Below are 15,249 nucleotides of genomic sequence, written 5' to 3'. Positions count from 1 at the left end.
AGGGTCTTGAGGAAAGACAAAGAGAGGGCAAGAAGGGGCCAAATGGTGGCCCACGGGTGAGACTCTAGAGCAGCAGTACTCAACCCGAGGGTTGCAACCAGGTATTTATGTTACAGTTCATAATAGATATGCAGTAACAATGAAAGAATTTTATGGTTGGGGTCACCACAACATGAGAAACTGTATTAAAGGATCACAGCATTTGGAAGGTTGAAAACCACCGCTCTAGAGTGTGTGTGTGTGTGTGTGTGTGTGTGTGTGTGTGTGTGTGTGTGTGTTACTACTGGGGACTATTCAAAAAAAAATCACTTGGAATTGATAGAATTGAATTTTCACCTCTCTCTTCTTCAGAATATTCCTCTAGGGCTGTGATTTCAGTGGCCATAGGGAAGGCCTTTCTTGCCCAAATACCTCGAGGAAAAATGTTCTCTTCCCCTAAGATGTCCACTCCCATTCAGGTGGCCCATGCTTTGCTCTGTCCTACCTGACTCCCAGGAACTGCGGCTGCTCTCCCGGGGCGCTGGTCTCTGTTTCCATCTTGAGGCTGTCGATGTGGGCAATGGAGATGACTGTGGCAGCCACATACCAGGGGAGCCCCGTGAAAGAGCACAGAGCCATGAGGATGCCCACCCAGAACAGGTCCAGATGGTAGCCCGCGGCCTTCTGTAGGGCAGTGGGACAGGAAAAGCTTCTGGGAACCTGATCCTTTCCAAAGCAACCATTTTGTAGATCATGGTTCAAGGGCTCCCCCTGCCTTCCAGAGTGTATTCTGAGGGGGCTGCCCTACTGAGACACTCACCCTGAGGACTTAGTGTGTGTCTGGGCCTCACTATCCCCAGAGGTGGCTTTAGTTGCCACGTTGTCTAAAAAAATTGAGCCAGGGACACAGGTGTGGAGAAGAGGGATGCCCAGACTTGGCAAGGCCCTGGGTTTGGCCTCTGGGAAGAAGAGCTCGTGCCCATTGGCCACAGTCTCTCTGTAGTTTTTAGATAAGGGGCCCAGCCTAGAGTGGTCCAGATTAAGTGGGGCCTGAGTCAGTGATGACCTGAATCTCCTCAGCCCCAAAGGCAAGGAGGGGAACTCCAGGAAGCATGGGGCTGAGGAGATTCCTCTGCCTCCTGATTCTAGGCCTATACCCATTGGCATGTGTGAGGTGCCCAGGTTTCACTGTCAGGAGGCACAAGCCAGAGAGACATTCTGAGGTGTACAGGGAGCTTATGCCCAAGACCCAGCCTGGACTTGCAACTGGTTCTCAGACCACGTCACATTGGTCCTGTTCCAGGGCACGTATCTCTCACCTTAAAGACACCAAAGGGGGACTTATCTCCCCAAAGTAGGAAAGGAAGAATGTTCTTCCTCTGGTCCCCCAAGTCTGCTCCTGGCTCAGCCTCACCTTCAGCTTGTTCTCCTTCCGATTGACAATGACAGCGGTGATCTGCTGGTCCATGAAGATCAGGATGGTCACCAGCAGGGCGGGCAGGATGCTCGCAGGGTACACCCACCAAGGGTTCTTCCCAAAGGGGGCAACAAACCAGCCTCGGTCAGGCCGTGTGGGCTGAGTGGAGGAAGCAGAGAGGCCTGTCCCTCTGTCCCTTGTCCCAGACACTTGCCTGCGCCCCCAGCTTCCCGCTGCTTCTCCTTCCCCACCTGGAGGTACTTTTCAACTACGATGTTTCCCCTTAAAGATGCTAGGAACCTGCGACTTTAAAGAGCGTCACAGAGGCAGGTAGGCATGGGAAGGAACACAGACACATTGGGGCTGCAGAACGAAACAGAACATAATGGGCTGCGACACCCTGGGAAAACAGGCGAGGGTCAGAGGGCAGCCAGGAGAAACATGTAGTCATTTGTCACAGAAAGACAAATGACAAGAAGGGGGCCTGACGGAACAAAGCAACAAAGCATCCGATGGGACTAATGCTGCCTCTGCGGAGCCATCTGCCTACAGAGCTCCGAGGGCTGACTGTGAAAAGCCAAACATCAGTGCAGATCTGCATGTCAAAAATAAAGGGTCGCGGGGTGGTGGTGGCGCACGCCTTTAATCCCAGCACTCGGGAGGCAGAGGCACGCAGATCTTTGTGAGTTCGAGGCCAGCCTCGTCTACAGAGGGAGATCCAGGAAAGGCACAAAACTACACAGAGAAACCCTGTCTTGACAAACCAAAAAAAAAAAAAAAAAAAAAAGAATAAAGGGTCATTTGTACAGAGGTGGACATTTAAGAGGAAGAGGGAGGGGTGTGTGTGTGTGTGTGTGTGTGTGTGTGTGTGTGTGTTGCGTGCATGTGAGCATGCAAACCCCTCAGCATAGCAGATGTCTTCCTCTGTTGCTCAGCCTTCATTGTCTTGGTTCACTGCCTCTGACTGACACCTCACCATTTTGGCTAGGCTGGCTGGCCAGTGAGCACCCAGACTCAGCCTGTCTCTGGCCTCTGATGCTGGGTTGCCGACATGCACAGCCACATCTGACTTTTGCTATGGGTGCTGGAGGTTCAAACTCAGATGCTCCCATTTTCAGAGCAAGGGGTCTTACTCATGGAGCTGTCCCCCAACTTCCAGAAGCCAGTGCTTTTATTTTAAGGCTAACATTACTTCAAAGGTGGGTTCTAGACATGGATTCCCTACTTCAGTTAGACAGTTGGTGCATTTGGGAGGATTTGTGCTTGGCCGTAAGCAAATCATCAATTCTGGATGGATAATTTCTTTTTTTTTTTTTTCCTTTTTAATTGTATTTTGAGGCCAGGCATAGTGGTGCACATCTTTAATCCCAGCACTAGGGAGACAGAGACAGGTGGATCTCTGAATTTGAGGCCTGCCTGGTCTACAGAGCTAGTTCCAGGGCAGTCAGGACTACACAGAGGAACCCTGTCTGGAAAAAAGCCACACATAGACACAAAAGTACATTTTGGACATGAGTCATGAAAGAAGATGCCAACAAACTGCTTTTCTAGTTTTAACTCTACTGTGGATTTTTTGGTTTTTGGTTGTAGATAAGTGCATAAAAATGTATTTGATGGTGAAATGTAAAATCAAACAAGAAACTCCACAGCTTCAGAGTGGCTAATTTGGCTGTATAGAAGTCTGTTGAGATAGGTGGAGTTTGGGGCTGGTTAATCTTCCTGTGTTGTTTTTTTTTTTCAAGTTCTTTAAAGTTTTCATAAATTTATTAAAATTATATTTCAAGTGTTTGTGTGTGTACATGTGCCACAGTGCATGTGTGGTGGTCAGAAAACAACCTGTGGGAGTCCGTTCTCTCCTCCACCATGTGTATCGCAGGGACTGAACTCAGGTTGCTGGTGTTAGCAGCAAGCACCTTTACCCACAGATGCGTCTCACCAGGCCCTAATGAGCAATTTTTGTATCATGGGCCTCAACTTCAAGCATGCCCAGCATCATGTGACGAGTTCATTAAAGGTTCCACTCCAGTGTTTCCGATTCTATAGGTCTAGGATAGGACTAAGCATCTGTACTAGAGCTGGGCAGTGGTGGCGCATGCCTTTAGTCCCAGCACTCAGGAGGCAGAGGCGGGCAGGTCTCTGAGTCTACAAAGTGAGTTCCAGGACAGCCAGGACTGTTACACAGAGAAACCCTGTCTCCAAAACCAAAACAACCAAACGAAAAAGAATCTCCACTTTTTTCTTTTTCTTTTCTTCCTTCCTTCTTTCTTTTTTTTTTCTTTTATTTAAATGATACAAGGTATTACTATATAGCCTTGGCTGTCCTGGAACTCACTATGTAAACCACACTGGCCTCAGACTCACAGAGATTTGCCTGCCTCTGCCAAGTGCTGGGATTAACGGTGTGCGCCACTACGCCCAGCAGAGGATCTACATTTTTAAGCTCTGTCCTACCTGACCCCCAGGAACTGGGGCTGCTCCCCCTGGGACACTGGTCTCTGTCTCCATCTTGGGGCTGTCCATGTGGGCAATGGAGATGACCATGGCAGCCGCATACCAGGGGATCCTCATGAAGGAGCACAGTGCCATGAGGATGCCCACCCAGAACAACATGACCCTAGTCCAGGGGCTGCCCTTTGGGGATGATCATTCTAAGTGATCTCTTTGGAAGGATCTCAGTTGGCCCAGTTTGTAGACTGCCACAGTTAGAGAGGATCAGAAACCTCTGATAGCGTGGAGAGAAGATTCCAGAGTCTTTCCCACTCTGAAGGTCCACAGCCCTATATTATGGTGCATAGGTCCCCACCCACCTCTCAAATGACCACATCTGGGAGAACCACACAAAGGGCTACAGTACACACTCTTGGCTGAGAGAAGAAAGCTGGATAAGCACAAAGGAGAACTCTGCAGGTAGGAGGCAGGCAGAGAGACTGCCCAGGCAAGGGCAAGGAGCAAACCTTGATGACATTAGGCACATGCAGCTTAGGGGTTTGCAGGCCAAAACAGGCATCGATTCCACAGAACAGCAAGATGGAGAAAACAATGGAAAAGTCAGCCACCAGGGTCCGGACCTGCAGAGAGGAAAGGAGGAAGCGAGTGTGAGTTCCAGGTTGCTGAAGACTCAGTCCTTAGGTGGTAATGGAGAGAACGGTTAAGGGTTGTGTTCGGAAGTCAGCAGGCCTGGGTCAGCAACCTCGGGGGTGTCCACCATCTTTCCAAGCCTCAGTTTCCCTTCCTGCACAATGCAGATAATGATAGCACCCACCTTGGAGACACGAGTGAAAGATGGTGGTGTGGAGAACTTGGGAGGCTTTGGCCAGAGTGGCAGTTCTTGCTGAAGTCACACTCTGATAAAATGACCGAACTTGGCCACCCAGCAGATGCGTGAGTTGAACTCAGAAGGAAACCCTAGCTCCTCCAGACATGCTGGCAGATTGTTGTACCCAGCCTGGATTGAGAGGGGGACCCCTGACTAAGCCAGTGAAATGGAATAAAAAACCCAGAAGGGACACTGTCGTGCAGGAACCCATGAGACACGGCAAAGGATGCTTTGCAAAACATCACAGAAAACAATGGTCTTGGAAAGCAAAAACAAAAGCTGGGACAATGAGCTATTTATACAAAACACAAAGCACCACTATCTCCCATTGTACATCAGAATCGCTTACGAAGGATTGCAGAGCCAACACGAAAGGCAGACCAACGGGCTTTTAGAGCACGGCACGGGGTTTCTGCTAGTATTTTCTGAAAGGGAAATTCGGCCGTGTTTGATTACGTGAAACTGAGAATTCTGTTCATCAACAGGTCCCTTAGAAAAGCCAAAGAGTGGAAGACGCTGGAGAGAAGGAGGCTTGGCAGTTAAGAGCACTGGCTGCTCTTGCTAAGGTTTGGTTCCCAGAACCCCCACGTTGGCTCTCAACAATCTGTAACTCCAGTTCCATCAGATCTGATGCCCCTTTTCTAGCTTCTTTGGACACTCTGTGCATGTGATGAACATAAATATATTCAGGCAAAACATTCATAGACAGAAAATAAAAGGAATGAATCTTAAAAACGATAAGGAGGGTTTAAAGGGGCCTGGAGAGAAGGCTGGGTAGGTAAACTTGAGGACCTGAGTGCTACCCCCAGGACCCACATGGTGGGAGGAGAGGACCGACCCCTCCAGGTTGCCCTCTGACCTTCATACATGAACCATGGTACGCCTAGGCACACACACAAATTAAAAAAAAAAAAAAGTAATAGCTAATTTTTAAAATAATCAAAAGGCCAGTTAACAGAATGACATCAGGCCTTTGCAATACATACATCACAAAAAAGGAGAGTACATATCACATAAAAATCAAATTCAACAGAAAACATGTGGCAGATTGAAACAGAGCATTTCCAAGAACAAAGCCAATTTGGCTATATGGCCAATAAACACACAATAAGGTCTTTTTTTTTTTTTTTAAACTTCATCAGTCACCAGGGTTCTGTGGCATGGTCTTTCTGTATGCTGTGAATATGTGTTGCTACTACTGGTTAGTAAAGAAGCTGTTCTAGCTTACGGCAAGGCAGGTTATAGCCAGGCAGGAAATCTAAGCAAAAATACAGGGAGAAGAAAGGTGGAGTCAGGGCAGACGCCAGCCTGTGCCGCCCAAGGAGCAACATGCCAGCAGACTGGTAACGCCACGGCCACATGGCAATACATAGGTTAATAGAAATGGGTTCATTTAGGATGTAATAGCTTGAGCTGGAGAGATGGCTCAGAGGTTAAGAGCACTGGCTGCTCTTCCAGAGGTCCTGAGTTCAATTACCCAGTAACCACATGGTGGCTCACAGTTGGCTGTAATGAGACTGGCGCCCTCTTCTGGCCTGAAGGGATATATGCAAGCAGAAGCAGAACATTGTATACATAATAAATAAATAAATCTTAAAAAAAAAAAAAGATGTAATAGCTAGCTAGCAACAAGCCTGAGCCATAGAGCAAACAGTTTGTAATGAATATTAAGCCTCTGACTGGTTATTTAGGTACTGGTGGGTGGGAAAGATTTATCCGGCTACACGAGGGGAACGAAACATTTAGAAACACAAGGAATTTAGAAGCAAAAGGCCAGGAAGAAGGTTGGAAAATATCAAGTGTTGTCAGGGGCAACTGGACCTTTCTGCCTCCAAAGTCTCATTTGTTGTTGTTGTTTGATTTTCAATACTGGAGATTAAATCTAGAGCCTCAGCTTGGCATGGTGGCACACACCTTTAGTTTCAGCACTTGGGAGGCAGAGGAAGGTGGATCTCTGCGAGTTCAAGACCAGTTCAAGGCCTGCTCTACAAAGTGAGTTCTAGGACAGCCAGAGCTATTACACAGAGAAACCCTGTCTCGTCTTGAAAAATAACAAAATAATTAAATAAATATAAAAATTTAAAAAATCTAGAGCCTCCATGATAAACAAGCACTCTGATCCTGAGCCATATTCCTTGTCCTCTTTTTAAAACTTTAATCTTATTCTTAAACATTTTACTATTAAGATTTCTTATTTGTGTGTATGTCTGTGTAAATGAATGGCATGTATGTGTGGCTGCCTCTGGTGGCAAGTAGAGGGAGCTGGAGTTATACACAGTTGTGAATCACCCAGTGTGGGTGCTGGCATCCAAACTCGGGTCCTCTGGAAGAGCCGCAGACCCTCTTAACTCCAGAGCCATCTTTTTAGCCCCTTCATTTTCTTTTGAGACCGGGTGTGTGTTTCCCAGACTGGCTTTCAATCTGTGATCCTTCCGCCTCAGTCTCTGTGGAGCTGGGATTGCAGGCCTGGGCCACTGGGCGGGACAAAGTTTGTGGTCTTAATTTGTATCAATCCCTCAGGCCAATGCCTCCTTGGTGTCCATCCTCTCAGAAGATAGAGCCCTCTGGAGAGACCACGTGGGAGTGTTCCTTTTTAAAATATTAGTGTGTGTGTGTGTGTGTGTGTGTGTGTGTGTGTGCACATGCACAGGTGCCATTGGCCCGGCTGTGGAGGTCAGAGAATGAAGTGTGGGAGCAGGTTCTCTCTTTTCACCATGTGGGTCTTGGGGATATAACTCAGGTTGTCAGTCTTGGCAGCGAGCACCTGTGGGGCACCTAAGTCTGCCTTGAGAACACCCTGGGTGTAAAGCCCTGGCTACTGCAAGGGGCACTTACCTTGGTAGGAAAATAGCGGCTGAATTTGAATTTCTTCAGAGTCAAGGTCATGGAGTAAGTCCCGAAGAATAGGATGAAGGACATGAGTGCCAGGTCTGGGATAAACCGGCAGGAGTTCCCAAGCAGGCGCCCACCGTAGCTCAGACACTCTTTCTTGCTCAGCAGGGACCAGTCCAGCGCTGTGAGGTTAAGGGGGGTGTACTTGGAGACCAAGCACAGGAGAAAAGGGGTCAGGACCTCCTGTCAGGCAGTGTGTCCTTCTCCCTGTGGTCCTGGGTAATCTTAATACCTACCAAACTTTTGGAGTCCCTAGCCCTCCTACCCATGATGATGCCCTGAATAACAGAGCCATGTCCCTGGGGCAGACTGCTCAAAGAATGACACGCAGGAAGCTCCCCAGAAAGATTAGGGGCGGACAAGTGTTTCTTCAGTGTGTTCTGGGATATGTGGTTTCGACAGCAGGAGGAAGATGCTTTCTCCTCCCTCCCATAGGTCTGCCCCGTTCCAGGCCGAGAGCCATGGCGTTACTGACGCTGCCACTCAGAGACCGTTAGTGTCCCTTCCTTCCCTAGGTCACATCCTCACTGTTTTCTTCTTGGGTCATTTCAACCACTTCCTCCCTGGGTGTCCCAGATGCTAAAATTCAGAGACTGTGAACATTTATACATATACATATACATATATATATAATTTATATCCTTTGTAGGTATGGGCTTCACATATGTGAGTTTAAGCAGTTGCAGATAAAAAAAAATTAATCGCGCCGGGCGGTGGTGGTGCATGCCTTTAATACCAGCACTTAGGAGGCAGATGCAGGCGGATCTCTGTGAGTTCTAGGCCAGCCTGGTCTACAGAATGAGTTCCAGGATAGCCATGACTGTTTCACAGAGAAACCCTGTCTCGAAAAACAAAACAAAACAAAACAAACAAACAAACAAACAGCATCTGTATTAAACATGCATTCATTCTTCCTGCACTCCTGACTGGATATGACCCACTGCTTCAAGTCCCTGTAGCCTTGCCTCCCTTGCAGTGATGGACTGTAGCCTGGGACTGTGAGCTGAATACACCCTTTCTCCGTTAAAGCTGCCTTCTTTTTGCCAGGGTGCTTTATCCCAGCGACTGAAGGGAAATTGGGGTTGAGTTACTTGGAGTCATTGTGGAGGCCTCTCTCCTCTGTCCTCACACTCCTAGACCCGAGACCACGCTGCTATGAGTCACTAAGGAGTGGAAAACCAATGCAGAGACACAGACCAAACCATCCCAGCTGGTCCATCTGAGGCCTGCTCCCAGCACCTAACACATAACAGGCACTGGGAAGTAGGCACTGCCTGAGTCTGCCCTACTCAAAGTCTTATATTTGAGGTTTTGGTTACATAGTCAGGTGAGATGGATATAGGCTGGGCCATTGGCTGCCTCTGCAGGGGAGTGTAAGCAACCTTAGGGACACTCAGAGCTTACAAAGCTGCCCCAGTGCCTACATGATGCCCTTTACCTGAATTATGATTTCACATCCTTCCATCTACTTAGGCTGGGAGAGGCCTGAAGCCCACCACTTACCGTTGTTTGGGAAGGCAGAAGGCTGGGGTTCCTGGAGACTAATAGGTGCAAAGGACAGGTCAAATTCACTGCGGGGGTGGGGTGGGGTGTGTGTGGGGGTGTGTGTGTGCTAATAAACTTCTGGGTCTGGGAGTGCAGTGTTGAGTGGGAACTGGGGGTTCCCTGGCAGAAACTAACCACAATCTGTATATGTATGTAGCTCTGGTTATCCTTTACCTCCTCTGGGTATGCAATATTATATTTCTGCACAGAGATGTCACACATGGGGGATGCTTTAGAGCAGGATGCTTACAGTCACAAACTTAAAAGCATCGTTCACAGAGCCCAGCTGCTCCTGAGATTGACCTCCCAATTCCTCCTGACTCCCCACCATAAACAAAAGCACATGAACAGCTGCCCTGTTAAGAAAGGCTTACCAGAGACGTGTTGGTGTTCGGTGCCAGTGGGGCTGAGGCATTGACCGTGGTTGTATTCACTGAAGGAGACACAGAAGATAGGCCGGGGTCAGTGGTTTCTAGATGTGCAGCCCGCAGCCTCCAGGGACCCCGCCATTTCCCATCATTTCCCTCTGATCTCTCCTATAGACTTCACCTTCCCCCCTCTGCTCCCATAATGGAGGGAGTTGGACACACAACTCACACAGAGCAGCTGGGCCAGTGCAGAACAGCTCATCCTGAGGACCAACACCTATTTCTAACAACTCAAATAAGCAATCTGGTGCTGAGTCCCTGCTGGGTGCTAGACACAATTTTGTGCTGTCAAACTTTTGAAAAAAGTGTTTCAAAGAGCTAATTCCACGTCATGCACTCTGCCAAACCCTGGGAATACACTCATTTGTTCAGTTCCCCAAATCTCCATGACGTACCCCCATTTTACAGATGAGGTAACTGAGCTCAGTGACATTAACTTATCTATTATCTAAGGTTTAAGAGTTCATCTTTGAGCTATGATCCCATCCCAGGCCGCTGGTAGAGAAACTATAAGCCTCTCATTTCTGCCCAGTTTCCATCTATGGACACTTCTCTCCTACCCACTCTGTCTGTACTCTTTAAAGGCCAGCTGGACCTTCAGGGTGTGTTTACTTTGATATTTTCCTCTCTAATCTGCCCCTTCAATGCAAGGCAAGAATAGTATAACCTGGATCTAGGACCTGAAGGAGAACCAGAAGCCCCGAAGAGCTTCTTGCTTCCAGCTGTGTCCCTTGCTAAGCACCCCCTTTCCTGACCTCAGTGTCCCCAACTGTAAGTGGAGTATCTCGCAATCTCTTGAGGTCTGGGAGGAGAGCTGGAGGGAGCCATTACCAGTGTTGTTCCCCACCCCACTCTGCTGTGTCTGTCTTCCCTGTCTCTTCCGGGTAGGAAGGGCTCATCACCCACAGGCTCCCCAGGTGATGTGGCCACCCATCATAAAGGCTGGCTTTGGAGGACCACTGCTTGCCCACTCTCCTCCTCTGGACTACATGGGTGGAGGGAGACTGGCTTCTCCCCCTCCTCCTCGAAGCAGTTCCTCAGTGGTAGGTTTGGGGGCCAGTGGCAGTTGCTGCTATAGTCTCAAGTTGTAGAATCCCCATTTGTTCCTGCTGGCTGTCTACCTTGGGATGGACACCCAGCAAAAAGATCCTTATCCTGAGGCTCCACCCAGCCTCTAGCAAGTTGTCCGCAGGGCTGCATATGATCACAGAAATTAGTTGCTGCTGGGCCAGCTGGATCGGTGTGGACCCTGGGCAGAACAGTGCCAATGACATTACATCCTAAGAATCACCCTGAAGGGAGTTTCCCTTATGGGAAATGAGGGAATCTATTGCCTCTTCTCACGAGAAAACAGGATGCCCAGTTAACATTGTAGACAGAGAAGCCGGGTAAGAAGCCCCAGGAGGGGCTACCCACTCTACTGCTCAAGAGTGCCGCAGCACCAGGGATTTTCAGGCCAGGCATCTTGATATCTTCGACTTGGGCTTATCAATTCTTTTACAGCAAGGACAGACCCCTATAGGAGATGGAGGAACTATAGTATGGGAAATTCCGGAAAGGGCCCAAGTATCGAATACTGTACAATTCTCGCGCACACAGAGTGGTACTCACTTAAAGTTGAGAGTGGCCAAATCATCATTTGCAGCATCCATAAACAGAATACAAACCAGTTACCATGGAAAAAATTAAACAGAAAAAGATAGTGTCCCCAGCAAGCTTGCATGAGAAAGAATGTGAGAGAAGAAGGTGTGCCGTCGTTAGACTGGACTGTGCAGCAAAGTTAGGGGAATGAGCAGTTAGTCGGAGGTGGCATGTGAACTGGGAAGAAAACCCCATTAGTTCCCCACTGCTCTGGTCTGCTGAATGTCCAGACCTTTGCCGTCCAAGTTCTCCTAATGAAAATGCACGGGCATTGACGCCAGCCCATTTATTCTCTGGGGAGAAATCTTGCTGGGATTACTAGTTAATCACAGCTCAGTAAAGCAAAGTTTGTCAGACTTGGGGAGGGAGGGCCACAGAAGCCCTGGGAAGCCTTGTCGGTACACAGTCAGTTGGATTCTACCCGAGATTCTAGATTCCTTGGGTCTGGGGTTGGAGCCCACGATTCTGCATTTCTGATAAGTTCTTGGTTAGTGTTGGTGCCGCCAGGCTTGGGACTATGCACTAAGAACCTTGAAGATGACTCAAGGTAATCAGGCATCCAGGCAAGAACAACGGGAAGCAATTCGGAAACGGGCAGCTTTGTTATGCCCTTTGAAGCCAACTGTCTATGCTCTAGGGCACCCCTGGGTGAACAGAAGTTTCACTGAGTAGCCAAACCTCCTCACAGGACCCCAGAATTGGGGCTATTTCTAAAGAAACAAGGACATATGTTTCTAGGAGGCAGAATTGGGCCAAGTGTGCAGACCGAGTCTGAAAAGCACACACAGTAAAAACAAGCTTGGCCCCTGAGGCCAGATTCCCCTAAAGCAGAATCAGAATCAAAAGGGACGGTAGCAGGACCTCTTTAGAGATCTAGGCAAGGACCCGGACAAAGGGTAAACTTTACCTATCACTGTTTAATAGAACAACTCAAAGATAACGCTAGAAAAAAGAAAAGAGAGAGAAAAAGTTAAGCCTAGACTTCTTTCCAGAAATCAGTGCAGTGAGGGGCAGTGTGACCAACACTATCCCCCTTGCAGGAAGGACATCTTATAAAAGACACAGGATAAAGCAGGACCCTATACTTGCAAAGCAGAATATCAGCTGACAAGATCAATTTTTTTAAGGCAGGGTCTCAGTGCATAGCCTTGGCTGGTCTGGAACTTACTGTGTAGACCAGGCTGGCCTTGAACTCACGAAAATCCACTTCCCTCTGACTCTCAAGTGCTGGGATTAGAAGTGTGTGCCAGCACACTTGGCATGATCAATTCTTTTATTAATTATTATTGTCATTTTATTATCATTAAGCTAAGGGATTGAACAATCTAATATCTATTTATTTTCCTACTTATTTGAAAACCTTGCAGGCATCTCTGATAAACACTGATTACCCTTTGACAGTCAGGGAAATTGAGGTTCAGTGTGGTCTCGGGTAGCCTCTGGACCTCAGCGTTTGCTTTCTGTCAGGCCAGTGTAGTGGTGCTTGGGTAGGTCTTGCACCCTACTCTGCATTCCCTTGGGCCCTCTGGGTTCATCCCGCTGGCATCTCTTAGGGACATGGTTCTGGCTGTGACGGTGATCAGACTCTGAGGAGGCCTTCACTTTGCAGATGATGATTTCTTTGGTCAGAAAGCAACCACACATGACCAGCACTGAGGATTTATTATCAGGTTGACCAGTTGTTTGCTCCAGCCCACTCCGTGCTGGGTACATGTGTTGGTACATGTGTTGGTACATGTGTGCCAGACAGTCCAAGCAACTGGTTCCCAAGCAAGGGGGTTGGGAGCTCTCAAGATACTCTCCCCACTGTAAGTTCCTCCTAAACTCAGCAGCAGCTGGCTTCCTGGAACGGCTCCTCAATTCTCATTCCACATCCTGCCGTCACAGAGGGTAGATGGGATCCTTCATGACAGCCCTCTCAACCCGCTCACATGCCTAGGAGGCCGCGTGACGCCAGCTTCCCCATCTCTTCTAAGGCATGACTGGCAAGGCCTCCACCCTGACTGTAGACACGTTTGTCCCCTGGGCTGGCCTCACTTTATGAGGTCTGTAACCACTTGGCAGTGGTACGTGGAGGCCAAACTGTCATGTATGAATGGCCCTGGGAGGGACCATCAGATCCACCTGACTCGGGCGGTATTACTGACAGGTGTACGCTCCACTCCAGCCCACGCTTCGGTAAATCATGCCTTGCTCCCGCCTGAAGTTCCCCTGCAGCTTCCTGATTACAGCCCTGGATGCTTTTTACCACAACCATGTGGTGGCTTTGACTGGAGCTATCATCCCCTCAAATTCTTTCCAAAAATTAGGTTCAAGACTCTGCAATTAGCATTGTGAATTCCAAAGCCAGTGTGGGTACCACAGCCAAGGCCAGCCTGGGTTACATAGACAGACCCTGTTTCAACAAACAAGATCAAGCCTTTGCTCCTTTGGAACAGTAAGCACCTTGGCTAAACAAGCCCTTCAAACAAGCTCCGGCACTGAGAGCTCTGTGTGTGTGTGTGTGTGTGTGTGTGTGTGTGTGTGTGTGTGTGTGTGGGCGGGGGGAGTGAGTAGTGCACGTCGGGGATTACCTGTGTCAGGAGCGACACACTCGCATTTGTAGGTGGTGATGGAGTCAGGCTTGAAGTCCGTGTTAATGGGATAGTAACTGAAGGCACCGATCATCTTTTTGATGGCATCGTAGATGAAGATGAAGCTGATGAGGGTGGAGAAACCCTCCTCGGTGAATCGGGTGATATACTTGATGATAAAGCTGGCATCTGTGGCCACCAGGATAAGGCACTGGATGGCTGAGTGCAGGCCGATCCAGAGGCGGAACTCCATGTAGTCCAGGCCATTGGCCCTGATGGCAGAGGGAAGTGAGGGACCTCCTGGGCTTGGCTCCCCAGCCCCACCCCGAGTGGCTCGTACTCCTTTGGTAGCACAGATGCCCATCTAAGGACTGAGAAAGGTCAGGACAGGTACAATTTCTGGGTTGGGTTGCCTAATGTGTGTGTGTGTGTGTGTGTGTGTGTGTGTGTGTGCGCGCGCGCATGTGTGTTTATGTGTGCATGCACATGTATTTGTGGGTTTGTATGTATGCTGATGCGCATGTGTGGAAAACTCCAGGCAGGGAGTGAAAGGAAAAGTACTGGTTCAGGACCCCCAAGGCCAAGTTCTCAGCACAAAGGAGATTTATTTGCCCCAGAGGGACAGAGAGCAGGGACTAAGAGACAAGACAGAAGATAGAGGATGAGGGAGAAGGGGAAGGGAACAAGGGAGAGGGGGTAGGGGTATTTGATGGAGGTGGGGGTGGGGAGACAGAGGCCTGCCTCTGCATAGACAGGAGACAGACGTGGCCCATAGGCAAGTGGCAGTAGATAAAGGTAAAATGGGAAACCTTGTGTTAGGATGAGGTGTTTAATTTTAATTGGGCATGTTAATTAGGGCAGCCAATGGGGGCTTCTGATTGCTGGACTTCAATACTTTGGTAGCTGGATGTTGGTAGTCAGCCTGAGGAGGATGAAGTGGTCTTGGGGGCTAGCCTTAGATGTAATCTACTGGTTTTTAGCAAGGCAGAGGGAATGGGAGAGAAGGGCAAGGCCTGCCAGAGCCATGTTCACAACACTCAAGCTGGCCAGAGTCCCCTCAGGGAGTCCCAGGATCCACCCATCTCCACCTCCCAAGCACCGGGATTGTAAGCATGTGCCACCAGATTTTACACGTGGGTAAGTTCTGGGGATTGAGCTCAGGTCCATGCTTAGAGGGCAAACACTCTACTGACTGGCCACCTCCCCAGCTCTGGGGCGTCTGGTCTTTGAGAATTCTTGGAAAAGACCTCACTGGGTGTCAGGAAGCTGCTAAGACTTTGGTGCTCAGTAGAGAATTTGAGATGAATGGTCTGGAGCCGCCTTAAGAAATAGTCTCATCCAAACCCATAAGGTAGCTGAGCTTCCAGTTCAAGGCTCCTTCTCTACCACACTGACTTTCCAGTGAGCAGTGATGTGGCCTGGCTTGCTCCCTAAGTGCTAATCTGTACTCAGATGACT

General features: G+C 48.9%; 1 protein-coding gene across 1 annotated transcript in view; it reads right to left on the bottom strand.

The window, feature by feature from the left end:
• The window catches only part of Slc4a5 (solute carrier family 4 member 5), a 68,607-nt gene that overhangs the window by 15,452 nt on the left and 37,906 nt on the right, over positions 1-15,249 (bottom strand). The window contains exons 13-18 of the mRNA XM_059256749.1: positions 13,792-14,063; positions 9,524-9,582; positions 7,548-7,748; positions 4,351-4,464; positions 1,394-1,555; positions 485-663 (exon numbers count right to left, since the gene is read on the bottom strand). Of these exons, the coding sequence (XP_059112732.1) occupies positions 485-663; positions 1,394-1,555; positions 4,351-4,464; positions 7,548-7,748; positions 9,524-9,582; positions 13,792-14,063 (987 nt within the window). The remainder of the gene's footprint in view (positions 1-484; positions 664-1,393; positions 1,556-4,350; positions 4,465-7,547; positions 7,749-9,523; positions 9,583-13,791; positions 14,064-15,249) is intronic.

The sequence above is a fragment of the Peromyscus eremicus genome, chromosome 3 (assembly GCF_949786415.1).
Source record: "Peromyscus eremicus chromosome 3, PerEre_H2_v1, whole genome shotgun sequence".
In the NCBI taxonomy this organism is placed as follows: Eukaryota; Metazoa; Chordata; class Mammalia; order Rodentia; family Cricetidae; genus Peromyscus; species Peromyscus eremicus.
Note: the sequence above shows the minus strand (reverse complement) of the source record. Positions and strands in the feature narration are given on the sequence as shown.